The 14,877-nt window shown below is 36.0% G+C and overlaps 1 protein-coding gene across 2 annotated transcripts in view; it reads right to left on the minus strand.

The window, feature by feature from the left end:
* Window positions 1-239: 239 nt before the first annotated feature.
* Window positions 240-14,877, minus strand: part of LOC122038369 (plant UBX domain-containing protein 8-like) — a 28,057-nt gene continuing 13,419 nt past the window's right edge. Inside the window, exons 9-11 of one of the 2 annotated variants that reach the window (XM_042598087.1) lie at window positions 13,357-13,500; window positions 13,215-13,271; window positions 240-502 (exon numbers count right to left, since the gene is read on the minus strand). In XM_042598087.1, the coding sequence (XP_042454021.1) occupies window positions 395-502; window positions 13,215-13,271; window positions 13,357-13,500 (309 nt within the window). In that variant the 3' untranslated portion in view covers window positions 240-394. Of the gene's footprint in view, window positions 503-7,179; window positions 7,323-13,214; window positions 13,272-13,356; window positions 13,501-14,877 lie in introns of those variants that run through there. The other variant, XM_042598088.1, reaches the window with a different exon arrangement.

A 14,877-nucleotide genomic window follows, 5' to 3' on the forward strand; every position in this document is an offset into this window, starting at 1 on the left:
AATGCATAATGACCATCCGTTTGCATGGAACTTGGCCACACACAAGATATTATCCTACAATATCCAAAGAAAAACATATTAGTTTCTTATTAATTTCCTCTCCTCTTAATCACACTATGGGTAGCAAACCTGGTCCAGTATTTTTTGTGTTTTATATAGAAGGAATTCGATTTCAATTTAAAAGCAAACAAAGCCAAGTAATAATTCTGGAGTAGCATTCGCACGAGTGAGGCGAATCGAGCAAAACATAAACAAGGGACGATTGGGAAAGACAGCTGAAGTATTAACAAGGAGCAAGCTACAATTTTAACAAGATGTTTCTTTGTAGCTATCAAACGCGATATTCAAGTGCTGGTTGTTGAAGTTATTCCCAACATGTTATCAAGAACAGTTTTTAGATCAACTCTAGGAATAATGCTTCTTGCTTACTGGTCAGACCCAGCTCACTTAAAGAAAGTCCGCTGTCTCCGTCAGTGAAGGCACGACGAGGGTATGGTCTAACCTGTCAATTTGTAGGAGTAAATTGAGTCAACAACTTTCAAACTGGCATTAAGCAAATAAATGAAAGATCCACGTATCAATACAATAATACAAGTGTATAATAATAGCATAACATGGTAGAGATAAACGGGAAAGTTCCCCTTCCAATATGCCAATGATTTTTAACTTAAAACACATACAAACAGATACTTGTGAGCCCATAAAATGATGGGCATATGCAAAATGGCATTGCAAAGTTCAAAATGACCCATACGATGGCGGGGCATATGCAAGATAACATTGAAAAGTTCAAGAAAACAAAGCAAAGAGAACTGCAGAAACACCACCATGAATACACATAGCAGAATAACAATTCGTGTAACTATCAGTAACATGCAAGAATATGTAAGCCCGCACATTTGAATGATCATCTTGGACTTTCAAATTTGCTAGGAGTTAGATGAGCCCCCTTTTGTGACCCGGTTATGAATACTGAAACCATACCAACTCAATTGCATGCCTGATTATTTACTTTGAGTTGACAACAAATTTTAAACTTTCTCCGGCATCAAAAGTCCCTGAATCTACACAATGACTAAACCTTCACAACTCTCTATAACAATTCCTTATGAGCTACGCACCATTATATTATACATTTTCCGTATGCTTAGCCATTAACAAAAAATATAAATCCCAGTATTAAAATGTCCTGAAAAATCAACTTCAATATTGCACATGGTAAAATAATTTATTCATTTAGTAAAAGATAATAATTTATTCATTATAGTAAAAGATAATTATGCTCACCTCAAACGTCCCTCACAGTATGTCCCTAGGTTATGTGAAGGGAGGTAAATCACGGAGTCAGCTTATTGCCGACCGCCAAGCATAAAATAATTTATTCATGCTAAGACAGAATAGACATCCATCAAACGTCATCAGTAGTCACTTCTATGGTTTACCCACAAGACGAATAGTTTACCCCCTTAAAATCCTAATATCAATTTTTATGTAATCAGTCATTGTTCAAGTATTCTACTAAAAATGAAATCCAGAACATAATACATTGCACTTAATGTTGATTGCTAGTGTCACCAGTATTCACTGGATTCCAACTTGATTTCAAATCTGGCGCACTAGGAAACTAAAGAAGGCCTGTTTTTTTCAGCTAGATATTATGACACTGCAAGGTTCAAATAGAAATTTCAATAATTTAGCATGGGTCGAAAATACAAAGTGAAACAGCATTGAACAAGAAGAATATGACGGACAGTTAACCTATGTCAACTACCAAGCCAGTTATAGTTGTGATTAGCTGATCTATTACAACCAAGTAGATAATGTTTGATTATCTGTATTATGAACCTAGGGACCAGATTATAAATACCAGATGGTATAGGATATATAATATAAATTGTAAAATGTATAGTTACAAAGATGAATATACATACAAGTAGTGGGGACTACTTAACATTGTTTCCCCACTATCTAACATAGTATTCAAACCACCACCATTGTTATACCAATCCATGCTGGCTTGATTTCCATTCAATCAACCTCCGACAGTGATACTTCAGCTTTGATTTGATCTCCATCTGTAAACCCCATGCGCAACGACTGCTCTACAATACAATCCTACTTGAGGTTGCCACATGATGCTGCCCTTTGCATGAGATGTCTGCCACTTGAGACCCTCTGCACTGTAACTCCTACACAATGTTCTTCTATGCTGCTTCCGACACCTCCCATCCTCTGTGCATTTGCATCCAGTCGAACAATTGTGCTACACCTTGGGTAGCTTCCAGCAACACCTCTCATTATCTGCTGTCCTCCCACAGAAATGGATGTTGCCTCCCATTCTCTCCATGCAGCTACATCCTACCAAAGCTCCTTACACTCATCCAACGTCATCTCCCATCTAGCATGACTTTTTTTTCCAATGTCATTGCCCTTTCTAGCATCGACTACAAGCCTTCAGGAAATTAATACCTAGTTATACTTGGTCTCTTAGCAGTTCATTCATTCCAGCCTCATGAGAATCTTTCATTGTTTCCTCTCCTACTAGAAGATTTAATCACAAGCTAGGCATCTATGTGCAAGTGACATTTCTCAGACCTATGACATGACCAATAAATTGAGTAAACTCTTTGAATAGTCGCAATCAAACACCGAGATGATACTCAGATTGGTGGATTCCACACCCACCTGACCATGTAGGATTGCACTAACAATGACCTCACCATCATGTTCCTTCACACTATCAATTCTGAGTAGAAGCTAGTAAAAACTTAGGTTTGGGGCAGTGGCCTAGTCAAGATTTTCAACCAACGGGAGTAAATTCAATAAATTAAAAAAAAATACAACACATGCTTTGAAAATGTTGAATAGTAACTTCATTATCAACTATATCAAACACATCTCGCTCAATATATAGTACCAAATAATCATTTATCATATCATCTCCCAACCGATTACGAAGTGAGGTTTTGATTATTTTTATTGCTGAAAACACTCTTGACATTTGCAATTGAAACAAGTAATAGCAATACTAACTTCAAAAGTAAATATATCAAAGGATACTTATCATTTTAGCAAGCTCGCTAATCCCCACAACCTCATCGAATTGATTGCTACTTCGTATGTCAAAAAATAAAGTTATCAAGTTGGTATCCAAGATGAATTAACTCCATCGAGGAGAAATCGGATGGATAAAACTTTCACCTAGTTGAAGCTGTGTTGTTAGAGGCGCGAGGCGCACCGAGGCGCAAAGGGCTCCTAGAGCCTAAGGCGCGCTCGGGGCACGCGCCTCTCGAACATGAGGTTGATTACTATTAAACTACTAACACACTCATATAATATGTCAAATATGATAACTATTAATATTCCACACACAAATATCAAATATGACAAGCAAAAGAACACCATGATAAAATTAATAAAAATTTTAAACTTTCAAGTTTCAATTTTCTAATTTAAACTAACAAAGTTCATCAAAACAACTGTAATAAGTCAAATTAATCATCATCCGCATTGTATTCTTCTTATTTATCTTCATCTTCTTCAAATTCAATTTCTTCTTCTTGTTTTTCATCTCTAAGTCTTAGAGATGAGTGTCTAATAGAGGAAGATATATTTTCCTTCTCGATTTGTTTAGACCTAGCATATGAACTACAGGTCATAGATGCAATGTTTTTTCCTCTAGTACAATATTCAGGCTCTTCAGCTCCACTAGCCATAGCAACGACATCCCATGTCAAGTCATCACCTTCAAAAATCAACTCATTTCCTTTATTATCTCTTTCTCCATCCATTCTAACCATCAACTATTCATTCCTGTCATCAATATCTATCAAATAGATGAGGGCAATCTTATCACATGCATTATACCGAAGTTTTAAGGCACGATTGTATTTCACAAATACTAAATCATTTAAACGTTGTTGAGCTAACCTATTCCCTATTCCTTTTTTTATACTGTGAATCTACAAAATGTCAAAAAATCACAATAAGTATAGTAAAATAGCCAAGAATATTTTCTACTTATAAAAGTAGCATACTAATAGTATTATACATTTATATTTATTACATACCTACTCAAATACACTCTAATTGTGCTCACAACCGGAAGTACTATAAGTGAGGCTAAGCACTTTAATAGCAAACTTTTGCAATTCTGGAGTATTTGCTCCGTAACATTCCCACCATTCTGCTAAAGATAATGCTCTTCTATGTCTAATTGTCACATTCCTCCCAAATAGCCCTTCTTCCTTTCGATATATAGAGAGTTAGGTAGTGATTTTATCTTGCTCGGCAGCACTTGAAACCAATCTCTCCATAGTTTCAAACAAACCATTCACCACTTCTCCACAGATATTTGAATCTGTGTATGAATAAAAATATTCTGGATTCAAATAATGTCCTGCAGCATGTAGAGGCCGATGAAGTTGACATTCCCATGTCGTATTAATGATCTCAAACACTTCTTTGTATTTCTCTTCTTTCTCCTTAAAGGCCTTCATAATTATTTCTTTTGCCCTATCCATAGCCTTATAAATATAGTCCATTGCAGGTTTTCTTTCGCCATCAACCAGTCTCAGAACACAGGCAAAAGGGTCATATATCCTTAAAATATGCACAATACTGCTCCAAAATCTAAGTGTCATGATGATTTTAGCTACCTTCTTCCCCGCCGCTTCTTTTGCCCATTTACTCTCTGCCCAATCTTTGAAATAAACATTTTTCTTAAATTTTACTTTTGCAGGTGCATCCTTTCAAGAGTGAAAAAAGCAGTAGCAAATCTTGTGACGCCTGTCCGACAAAACTCCTTTTGTCTTGTGAATTGCCTCAACATATTTACCATGCCAAGGTGAACATAAATGTAAGCATTCACACTCAGTGTCTTCTTTAATGTTGCTTTAAAATAAGGTCATTTCCCAATATCTTCTAAGATCAAGTTGACGCAGTGAGCAACACAAGGAGTCCAATACAAGTGTGGCCTTTTTGCTTTTAATAATTTTTCTAAAAAAAAGTTAGAAAAGTAGATAAGTTTACCAGCAAGCACATTGTTACTTGCACTATCCATAACAACTTGAACATTTGCTTCTCCAACACGCTCCACAAATCGATCAAGCAACTAAAATATTTTCTCTCCGGTCTTTGCATAATCAGAAGCATTAACCGATTCGATGAAAACTGAACCTTTAGGAGAATTCACTAAAAAATTAATCAATGGCCTCTGCCTTTTGTTTGTCCACCCATCTGCCATCAAACTACAACCATATTTGGCCCATTCTATTTCACACGACTTAATGTAATCATTTGTCACACTATCAACAGCCTTTTTTAGAAAAGGAACCCGCACCTCATGATAACTAGATCCTTTTAGACCTATACCATATTGGTCAACTAAGTCCAACATTCTTTTAAAGCTTGAATAGTTAACTGCATTAAAAGGAATTGCCGCATCATACATCCACTCAGTTATGGCCATACTAGCTTTCTCCCTCAATTCTTTCTTGCATGCCTCATTTATTGTAATTTGTCTTTCTTTATCCTTTCTATTTTCAACATTTTTTTTTTCACATTAGGCGCAAAATACGTATCCATTGGACCTATTTGTCTTAACCTTTTTTTGCATATTCACTGATCTAGAACTTGTACTTATAGGCGGCACAACTTTAGCTCCAATATCATCCATATCAATATCATCACCAAGAGGGTCTACATCCTCAAAGTCCAATGTCGCAAGTTTAGAAAGATTACTTTTCTCCGTCTTTTTCTCCATGAAATTTTTAATTTCTTTCACGTACATGAGGCGGACATTTTTTGCAAATCGTAGTATTTCGAAACCCTCCAACAAGATGTTTTGCACGATAGATATCCCCTTTTGTAACTTTTTGACTAAAGTTACAAATCAAATCATTTTTGTTATCCGGATTAACTCTTTGAAAATAATTTCATCCCGAATCTTTTGATATATATGTTAGAGTATCACTACTACCTTCCATGATAATTGAACAAGAAAATAGTCTGAAAATCAAAAACAAAATAAAAAAAGAACTTTAATGGAAAGTACTGTACTGGCAAAAGAAAAGCATTATACCAGGCGCTTACAAGTATAAAAGCAAATCATTAGTCCGAAACCTTCTAGCCTAAATGCACTGTCAAATATTAAACACATTGATTAAGGCCAATCAAAAGGGGAACTAACATGATTGACCTTGAATTTAGTGTGCACAATGGAATAATGCAATCTATTATCTATGTCACCCATGTTCAAGTTCAACTATCCGATATTAATCTTGCTATCAAGTGCAGTATTCTGAAGTGAGACTTGATGACAAAGGGGATATAGATCTAGTTATCAATCAGATGACTCAGATCATATTACAAAGTGAGAAATAAGGTTAAAGGTACAACTATGGATCTATCTATCAAATACATCAAATCATATGATGAAGTGGGAATATAAGGCTAATGAGATATAGGTGTCAGAACACTAAACACGGGACAAAAATTTGGCAGAACCGAATATTGGTACCAGCAGTCAGCAATAGAAAAGAAACCGGCAGCAACACAATCTGCAAAAATCGGACAAAGAAAAAAACAAAAATAAAAATAGGAAAAAAATATGAAAAAACACGACAAAGAAAAAGAAAAACCGGACAACAGCCAGCAAAACCGGACGACAGCAAAACCGGCAACAACACAATATGCAAATATGAAAAAAAAAACAAACAAAACCGGACAACAACACAAACACGAACCAACAACTCAACAAAGAAGAAAAAACAATGAAAAAGATGAAGAAAAGAAGATACCACAATAAAGAGAAGAAAAGAAGAAGATGAAACGAAGAAAAATTGAACAGTGAAAACGAAGAAGAGAAAAAGAAGAAGATTTCTTCGTGAAGAATAGAAAAACAAAAAAAAAAGAAAAAAAACTCATACTTGGGCGACACGCGACTCAACGACAACGGCAGCGGCGGTGGAAGGAAATACCTGGGCGACGGCGATGGTGCGACTCTTCTTCAAATTCAGGTTTCTTCTTCTTCTTGTTGCGTTCTTTTCTTCTTCCCGTTTATCCTTTTCTTCTCCGTGCCCTAATTCCCAACCAAATTGGTTTGAAATGGTTTTTTGGGTTAAAAATTCAGAAATGGTTCACATTCGCGATCGTACCTCGATCGCGCCTCAATTAAGGTGCGAAGGCGCCCTAGGCGCGCCCAAGCGCGCGCTTGATGAACAGCGCCCGCCTCGCGTGGGAGAAGGCAGTTTCCCCATCGCCGTGTGCGCCTAGCGCCTCAGGTGCGCCTTTAACAACCCGACGTTAAAGTGGCTGCTCAACTGAAATTGCAAATCTATCAATTCATAAAACAGTTCAACGCGGTAATAGTGAAGATTTGTCATTCTTTCAATATTTCATCGTGATCTCCCATGAAAGGCGAACAAGTCTTCCATGTGTGGGGTGACTACCTCATATTTAACACAATAAAGAAACTTCATTCAATAACAAATCCCAACCATCATCTCTCATGATTTGCAATTAATGTTTACTTGATCTTACAAGAATCGACAAATCATTCTAATTGAAACAACGATCCGTCGATCCCTAAGCTATTTTCTTCAACACCTATTTAAAAACACAACACAACTCAATTAATCAACCAAAGCTCAAAATTTTCAACCCTAAATGCCTAAAAAACGAACCAACAATTGAAAAGTGAGAAGGGGTTCCACTTCCACTCACCGTGCGCCACAACTTCCGAAATTGCACTCTAGGTACTGAAATCGAGCCTAAGCTTCTTCAAATCACGATTTTGAAAACAACAAGAAATGTGTCGCACGACTCATTCCAAGTCGCGATATACATCTATTACTCTTTCAATCATGGTTACCCACCTGGCATTCCTTCCCACACAACACGACTCAATTAATCAACCAAAGCTCAAAATTTTCAACCCTAAATGCCCAAAAATCGAACCAAGAATCGAAAAGTGAGATGGGGTTCCACTTCCACTCACCATGCACCACAGCTTTCGAAATTGCACTCTAGGTACTGAAATCGAGCCTAAGCATCTTCAAACCACGATTTTGGCGACGACAAGAAATGTGTCGCATGGCTCATTCCAAGTCGTGATATACATCTATTACTCTTTCTATCATGGTTACCCACCTGGCATTCCTTCCCACATAGCTATTGTGGTTTGCCAAAAGCCTTCTCCAAAGGATTCATCAGCCCACATCCAAGTTTTATTCTACTATTGCAGTTCTGCTGAGGCATATACTCATACTTCCATCAATTCCAAGTTACAACAAATATTTCATCTCAATAAAGTTGCATCTATAGCAGATGGAGATACATCGATTGACTACTTAATACATCCAGATAATTCCCCTCAATTCTTCACTAATCTTCTTGCCCACATATCCAACGATAGAATGATGTACAAGAAATTGTCTCTTCTTAATTGTGATAAGTCATGCTCTGCTTCTACACATGTATATTCCATTTTTTTCCTTCTAAGGTGATGCACTTCTTACTACTTACCGGTTGCAACATCCCCTTCATAGTTCATTTTCCTTGGGATATTCTATATCTTATTCCTTGTGGGTGTTCAACAGTACGTACTTTGGCATCTATTATCTCCTGGACAAATTACCCCAATGGTGTCCTAAGCATGTCTTTCATGGTTACTTTGCCTCAAAATGATTACGCCTTCATCTATTCACTCTTTCCAAGTCAACATAGATGCTTCCAGTTGTTACTCAATTGTTCATTCCCACATCTCTTCCAACCATAATCTGCATTCCCAACAACACACCTATGAAGGTATATAACCAAGGCCAAGACCCAAACATCCTTCAACACTTCCTCTAACTCTTTCTACCATCATCCTGAATCATGCCTCTGATTTGAATCGTCCATTGCTCTTTATCAAAGTACTCAATGATGTTCTACTTCACACTTACTTTCTCACCATTATCATATTCTACCTTTCTCTCAATTTTAGCTTCATAGCCAATTCATCTATCATGCCCTTTCAGGTTTGAGTATACGACAAGGCATGATAGACGAATGCTCTCCACTCTAATGGTACATAAGAGCTAAATCCATTTTCTCTAGTGAAGTTTATTGTTAAGCTACAATTAACTTAGAAGTCACTTGATGACTAAAGGATACACTTGGATTTGTGGAATGAATACTAATCTTTCACTAACCCATTTACAAATTCAATATCAAGAACCTTCATAATTATCATTTCACTGTGAACTGAATGGAGATACATTCTCCATAGGTTTTGTTTGGAAAATTTGACTCTACACTTCTTCGATTTAGGACTAAGAACATGAAAGATCACTAATTAGTTCACCTCACCTCTTAGGCAGACACATCCTCATTGTCTAAGTAGATCACACCATCATCACTACTGATGATTTCATCTTGCACTATACCATTTACCAGTTTGATATCAAAAGCATCTTTCATGATTATTATCTCACTGAGAACTTAATGGAATTACAATCTCCAAAGGTTTTGTTTGAAAAATTTTACACCACTTTTTCAATTTAGAAGGACTAAGATCATGAAAGAAGACTCAATAGTTCACCTCACCTCTTAGTTAAGAAGGCACATTCTCATTGTCTTAGTAGACGTCACCATCATCACTAGTGATGATTTTATAAGGATCACATCTAAGGCTACGTTTGGTTGGGTGTAATGTAATCTAACTTGTAATGTAATCAAATTTGTAATGTAATGTAATGTAATCTTGATTACATTACTACGTTTGGTAATGTAATGTATGTAATCTTTGATTACAAAGGTGATTACATTCTTTTGTTTGGTGTCCATTATTTTTTATAAGGAATGTAATTCATATTATTATAAAATGACAAAAATATCCTGTGACCTCTATCGGCGGTCGCCACACCTCTGCCAGAGTTTGCGGTAGCCATCGGCTACCAACAGCAGGCGACCGGCGGCGGCCGGAGGCCGACCGGCGACCGGCGGCGGCCGAAGGCCGACCGGCGACCGGCGATGGCCGGCGACCGGTGGCGGGCGGCGGTCGACAACAGACTAGGGGTATATTCGGCATTTAAACTTTGGTGAAACAATGACCTCGTAATGTAATCGGATTACATAGCATTTGCTTTGTAATCCAGATTACAAATCTTCACTACCTTTTGTAATCCATATTACATTACATTACAACTTTTAAATCAAACCAAACAAAATAATCGACTTTGTAATGTAATCTGGATTACATTACAAGGTAAATTACAGGCTACCAAACGCAGCCTAAAGGAATACTTTCATTAGAATTTTAAGATCAATGACTTAGGAGATCTAATGGTTGTACAGTGGGGGAATGCACTAAACACTTAGATGAATCCTAATACCAACACGAGCAACTACTATCAGATCTAGCGAACACCTCACAATTATAAAACCTGATATTTGATTTTTGGTTAATATGATTAATGAATTTCTTGAGACCCCATGTTGTTATATTTAGGAGATAGCACTACTATATGATCATTGGGAAGTGACATTAAGATAGTATGAGAAATGTCTCTTTTTGCAGGATTAAAATATTCAGCTTTGTACAAGTTCTCATAGGCATTTCACATCAAGTTATTGTATTCTTTTCGGAGGTCATCTAATTTGTTGAAAGAGCAAGAAGCAAACTCTCGTAGACAAGTAAAATACAAAGGCTGAGTTAGGATGAGATCATTTAGATCAACAAATGAATGTGCCTATAGAGACATATTGTGACAATCACATCATCATGTATATATTCTCAAATCTAAAGTTTCATGAGAAGAATTATAAAGAGATTGCCACTTTATCATAGAATGCAATTTAATTGAATCCAATTCAAATATTTTAATCCTACAATCTCCATTCACTTGCCTTTGTTTATTTTCAAATATAAGCCTACAACAATTGTATAGTCAACAGAATTTAAATTTAAAAGCAACAAGTTGCAACATAATAATAATTATTATTATTATTACACCTTCCTAATATAACTTCTCAATACCACAATGAGCATGTTACCTAAGATGTGAGCATGGGTTCTTATAGCATTCTACTAAGATTAATCCCATACTTTTCGAACACTTATGTTAAAGATTACTCAAACAACATCTGTGTTGAGATTTGATTTCTCTACAAATCTATAATTCCATCTCGACTAATCACTAGGACTTAAACTTGAACATAATTATAACTCAAACATGGACAAGTAGTGACACTTTTGAACGGTTATATAAAAAATTGGATACAAAAGAAGGGGAAAGAGACATTTATAGAATAGCTAAAGTGAGAGAAAGAAAAACAAGAGATCTTAGCCAAATAAAATGTATTAAAGATGAATGTAATAGGGTATTAGTAAACGATGGAGAAATAAAAGAACGGTGGAAGAGGTATTTTCATCAATTTTTTAATGAAGGTTTAGATGACCAACTTAACTTAGGTAATTTAATTAGATCAAATGAGCATAGAAATTTTAATTTTTATCGTAGAATTCAAGCTTCAGAAGTAAAACAAACTTTAAATGAGATGCACAATGGAAAAACCGTTGGACCAGATGATATTCCGATAGAAGTATGGAAGTGCTTAGGAAAACAAGGTATTGAATGGCTTACAAAATTATTTAACATAATATTGAAAACGAAAAAAATGTCTGATCAATGGAGGATAAGTACTCTAGTTCCCTTATATAAGAATAAAGGAGACGTACAAAATTATGCAAACTATCGGGGTATTAAACTAATGAGTCATACTATGAAACTTTGGGAAAAAGTAATAGAAAAAAGATTAAGGAATGAGACCACAGAGACAGAAAACCAATTTAGGTTCATGCCTGGAAAGTTGACAATAGAAGCTATACATCTTCTTAAACAATTAATTGAAAAACATCGAGAGCAAAAACAAGATCTACACATGGTATTCATTGACTTAGAAAAAACTTATGATAGAGTCCCAAGAGAAATTATATGGAGAATTTTAGAAAAGAGAGGTGTTAGCTTAACATATATTGAACTAATTAAGGATATGTATGATGATGTAACGACTAGAGTAAAGACTTCAGACGGAGTAACTGAAACATTTCCAATAAAAATAGGGTTACATCAAGGATCAACTCTAAGTCCTTATCTTTTTACACTAATTATGGACGAACTCACTGCGCACATTCAAAACACATTACCGTGGTGCATGTTGTTTGCAGATGATATTATTTTGGTAGATAACGTGAAGGAGTAAATGCTAAGCTAGAATTTTGGAGGGAAACACTAAAAGGGAAAGGTTTTAAACTCAGTAGATTAAAGACAGAATATATGGAATTTAAGTTTAGCAATATTAGAAATAATGAAACAATTGTTAAGATAGGAGAAGACGAGTTGCCCGAAACGGAGAAATTTAAATATTTAGGATCATTTTTACAAAATGATGGAGGGATTGAGAGAGATGTCTTACATAGAATACAAGCAGGATGAGTGAAATGGAGGGGAGCGTCGAGTGTTTTATGTGACCGTAAAGTGCCTCTTAAACTTAAAGGTAAGTTCTATAAAACCGCAGTTAGACCTGCTATGTTATATGGAGCTGAATGTTGGACTATGACTCGAGCACATGAGCAGAAGATGAGAGTTGCAGAGTTAAGGATGTTAAGGTGGATGTGTGGACATACGAAGATGGACAAAATAAGAAATGAGATCATTAGAGAGAAAGTCGGAGTTGCATCTATTGAGGAAAAACTCCGAGAGACACGTTTAAGATTATACGGACATGTACTTAGACGACCAATAAATGCTCCAGTTAGGCGATGTGAAACTATGATAAACATGCATATCAAACGAGGAAGAGGGTGACCAAAAAAGACTTGGTTAGCAACAATAAAACAAGATAAAATTTATTTAAATATAGATGATGATATAATAGGAGATAGAGCTCAATGGCGTAAACGGATTCATGCAGCCGACCCCACCTAGTGGGAAAAAGCATGGTTATTGTTGTTGTCGTCGTCTGCAATGCTTTAGCTGAAATACTCAAGCTGTAAAATGATGATCAAATATTTCTAAATAGACTTTCAGAATTAACTATTTAAAGCAGGAGAAAACTCAGACTGTAAAATGATGATCAAAATTTCTGAATATAGTAACTCAAAATTCAATGCAGCTATAAGTAATATCAGTAACATTAAAAGTCAAAGCATCAAAAATAAGTATTACCAATCTGTAGGAGCCAGGCTTAACCACCTTCCCAATATCAATGTAATCATAAAGAAACTGCAATTTTAAAGAGGAGGTATTAAATATATAACCCACAGAGATTTCACCATCTTTTGCAAAAGATTGAATCAGAGATATCTACCTGAAGCTTGTCAGATTTCAAAAAACGACGCCCTCGTCGACTGCCATCAGGCATACGCACAAGCAATGTCACAGCATTCACATCATCAGAAGGAGGCTCTTGTGGCAAAGACGATGCCTTTGCAGCAAGCTTCCTCTCAAGTTCCTGAGGTAATAAAAGTGTTACCACAACCAAAATAAAATGACATTGGTACAATACCCAATATGTATTTGTGATCAAAATAACTGGAACATTCATCTCTTCATATAAGACTCAACAAACTACTCATTGATTTGCAGACGGTTACTTTAGTCCATTAAAACAGGAGATTGAATTTGAAACTTACAATAAATTTTCAAGGCCAAAGTAATGACCAAAACAAATCAGAAAACAAAAGATCACCAGAAACAATTGAGCTATCAACAACAATAGCTTTAATTTGCAGAATATCTTTGACAAATACATAAACATAATTTATTTATCAAACCACTTAATATTTTGTGTTACTATCATAATATTCTATCAAATCTCTATTTCTCGAATGTGTCCTAGAACCATAGTTTATAAATTGCATACCGTGCCGGACGAAATAGACGAAATTTGCCATTCCACCCACCGCCTACTTGTGCTGTTAAAGGCGCGCCCGAAGCATGAGGCACACAAGGCGCTAGGAAAAACGTCTTTTCTAACGCAAGGCGGGCGTTGTTCGCCAGGCGCGTGCCTGGGCGCGCCTAGGACACCTTTGCACCTCACCTGAGGCACGATTTGTGAACATTTTCCGGATTTTTTACCATAAAAAAACATTTCATTTGATTTGGAATTAGGGCACGGAGAATAAAAAGATAGAAGGGAAGAAGAAAATAACGCAAGAAGAAGAAAGAACCCAAGCCTACCCGGAGTCTGCCACCGCCGTTGCCTTAGTTGCGTCGTCATACCCAAGTATATGTTTTTTCCATTTTTTTTTGTTTTTCTGTTCTTCACTTCTTCTCTTCTTCTTTTTCTTCTGTCATCTTCTTCTTCACTTCTTCTGTTAGCTTCTTCTATTCTTCTTCATTTCTTCGTTTTCAGTTTTTCTTCTCTTCTTCTTCTTCTCTTTTCTTCTTTTCTTCTTGCTGAGTTGCTGGCGTGTTCTTGTTGCTCTCCGGTTTTTTGTGTCCTGTTTTTTCATTTTTTCTGGTTCGTGTTCTTGCTGCTGCCTGGTTTTGTTTTTTTTGTCCTGTTTGCTGGTTCGTGTTCTTGCTGCTGCCCAGTTTTGTTTTTTTTGGTCCTGTTTGCTGGTTCGTGTTCTTGCTGCTGTCCGATTTTGCTTTTTTTGTCATGTTTTTCTTTTTGTTTTGTCCTTTTTTTCTATTGCTGGTACCGTGTTGATTTTATTTTATTTTTTTATTTTTTAGACTATTTTCTTGTTCAATTATCATGAAAGGTAGTAGTGATACTCCAATATATATATCAAAAGATCCAGTATGGAATTATTTCCAAAGAGTTAATCCAGGTAATAAAAATAATTTGATTTGTAACTTTTGTCAAAAAAAATAATAAAAG

The sequence above is a fragment of the Zingiber officinale genome, chromosome 1A (genome assembly GCF_018446385.1).
Source record: "Zingiber officinale cultivar Zhangliang chromosome 1A, Zo_v1.1, whole genome shotgun sequence".
In the NCBI taxonomy this organism is placed as follows: Eukaryota; Viridiplantae; Streptophyta; class Magnoliopsida; order Zingiberales; family Zingiberaceae; genus Zingiber; species Zingiber officinale.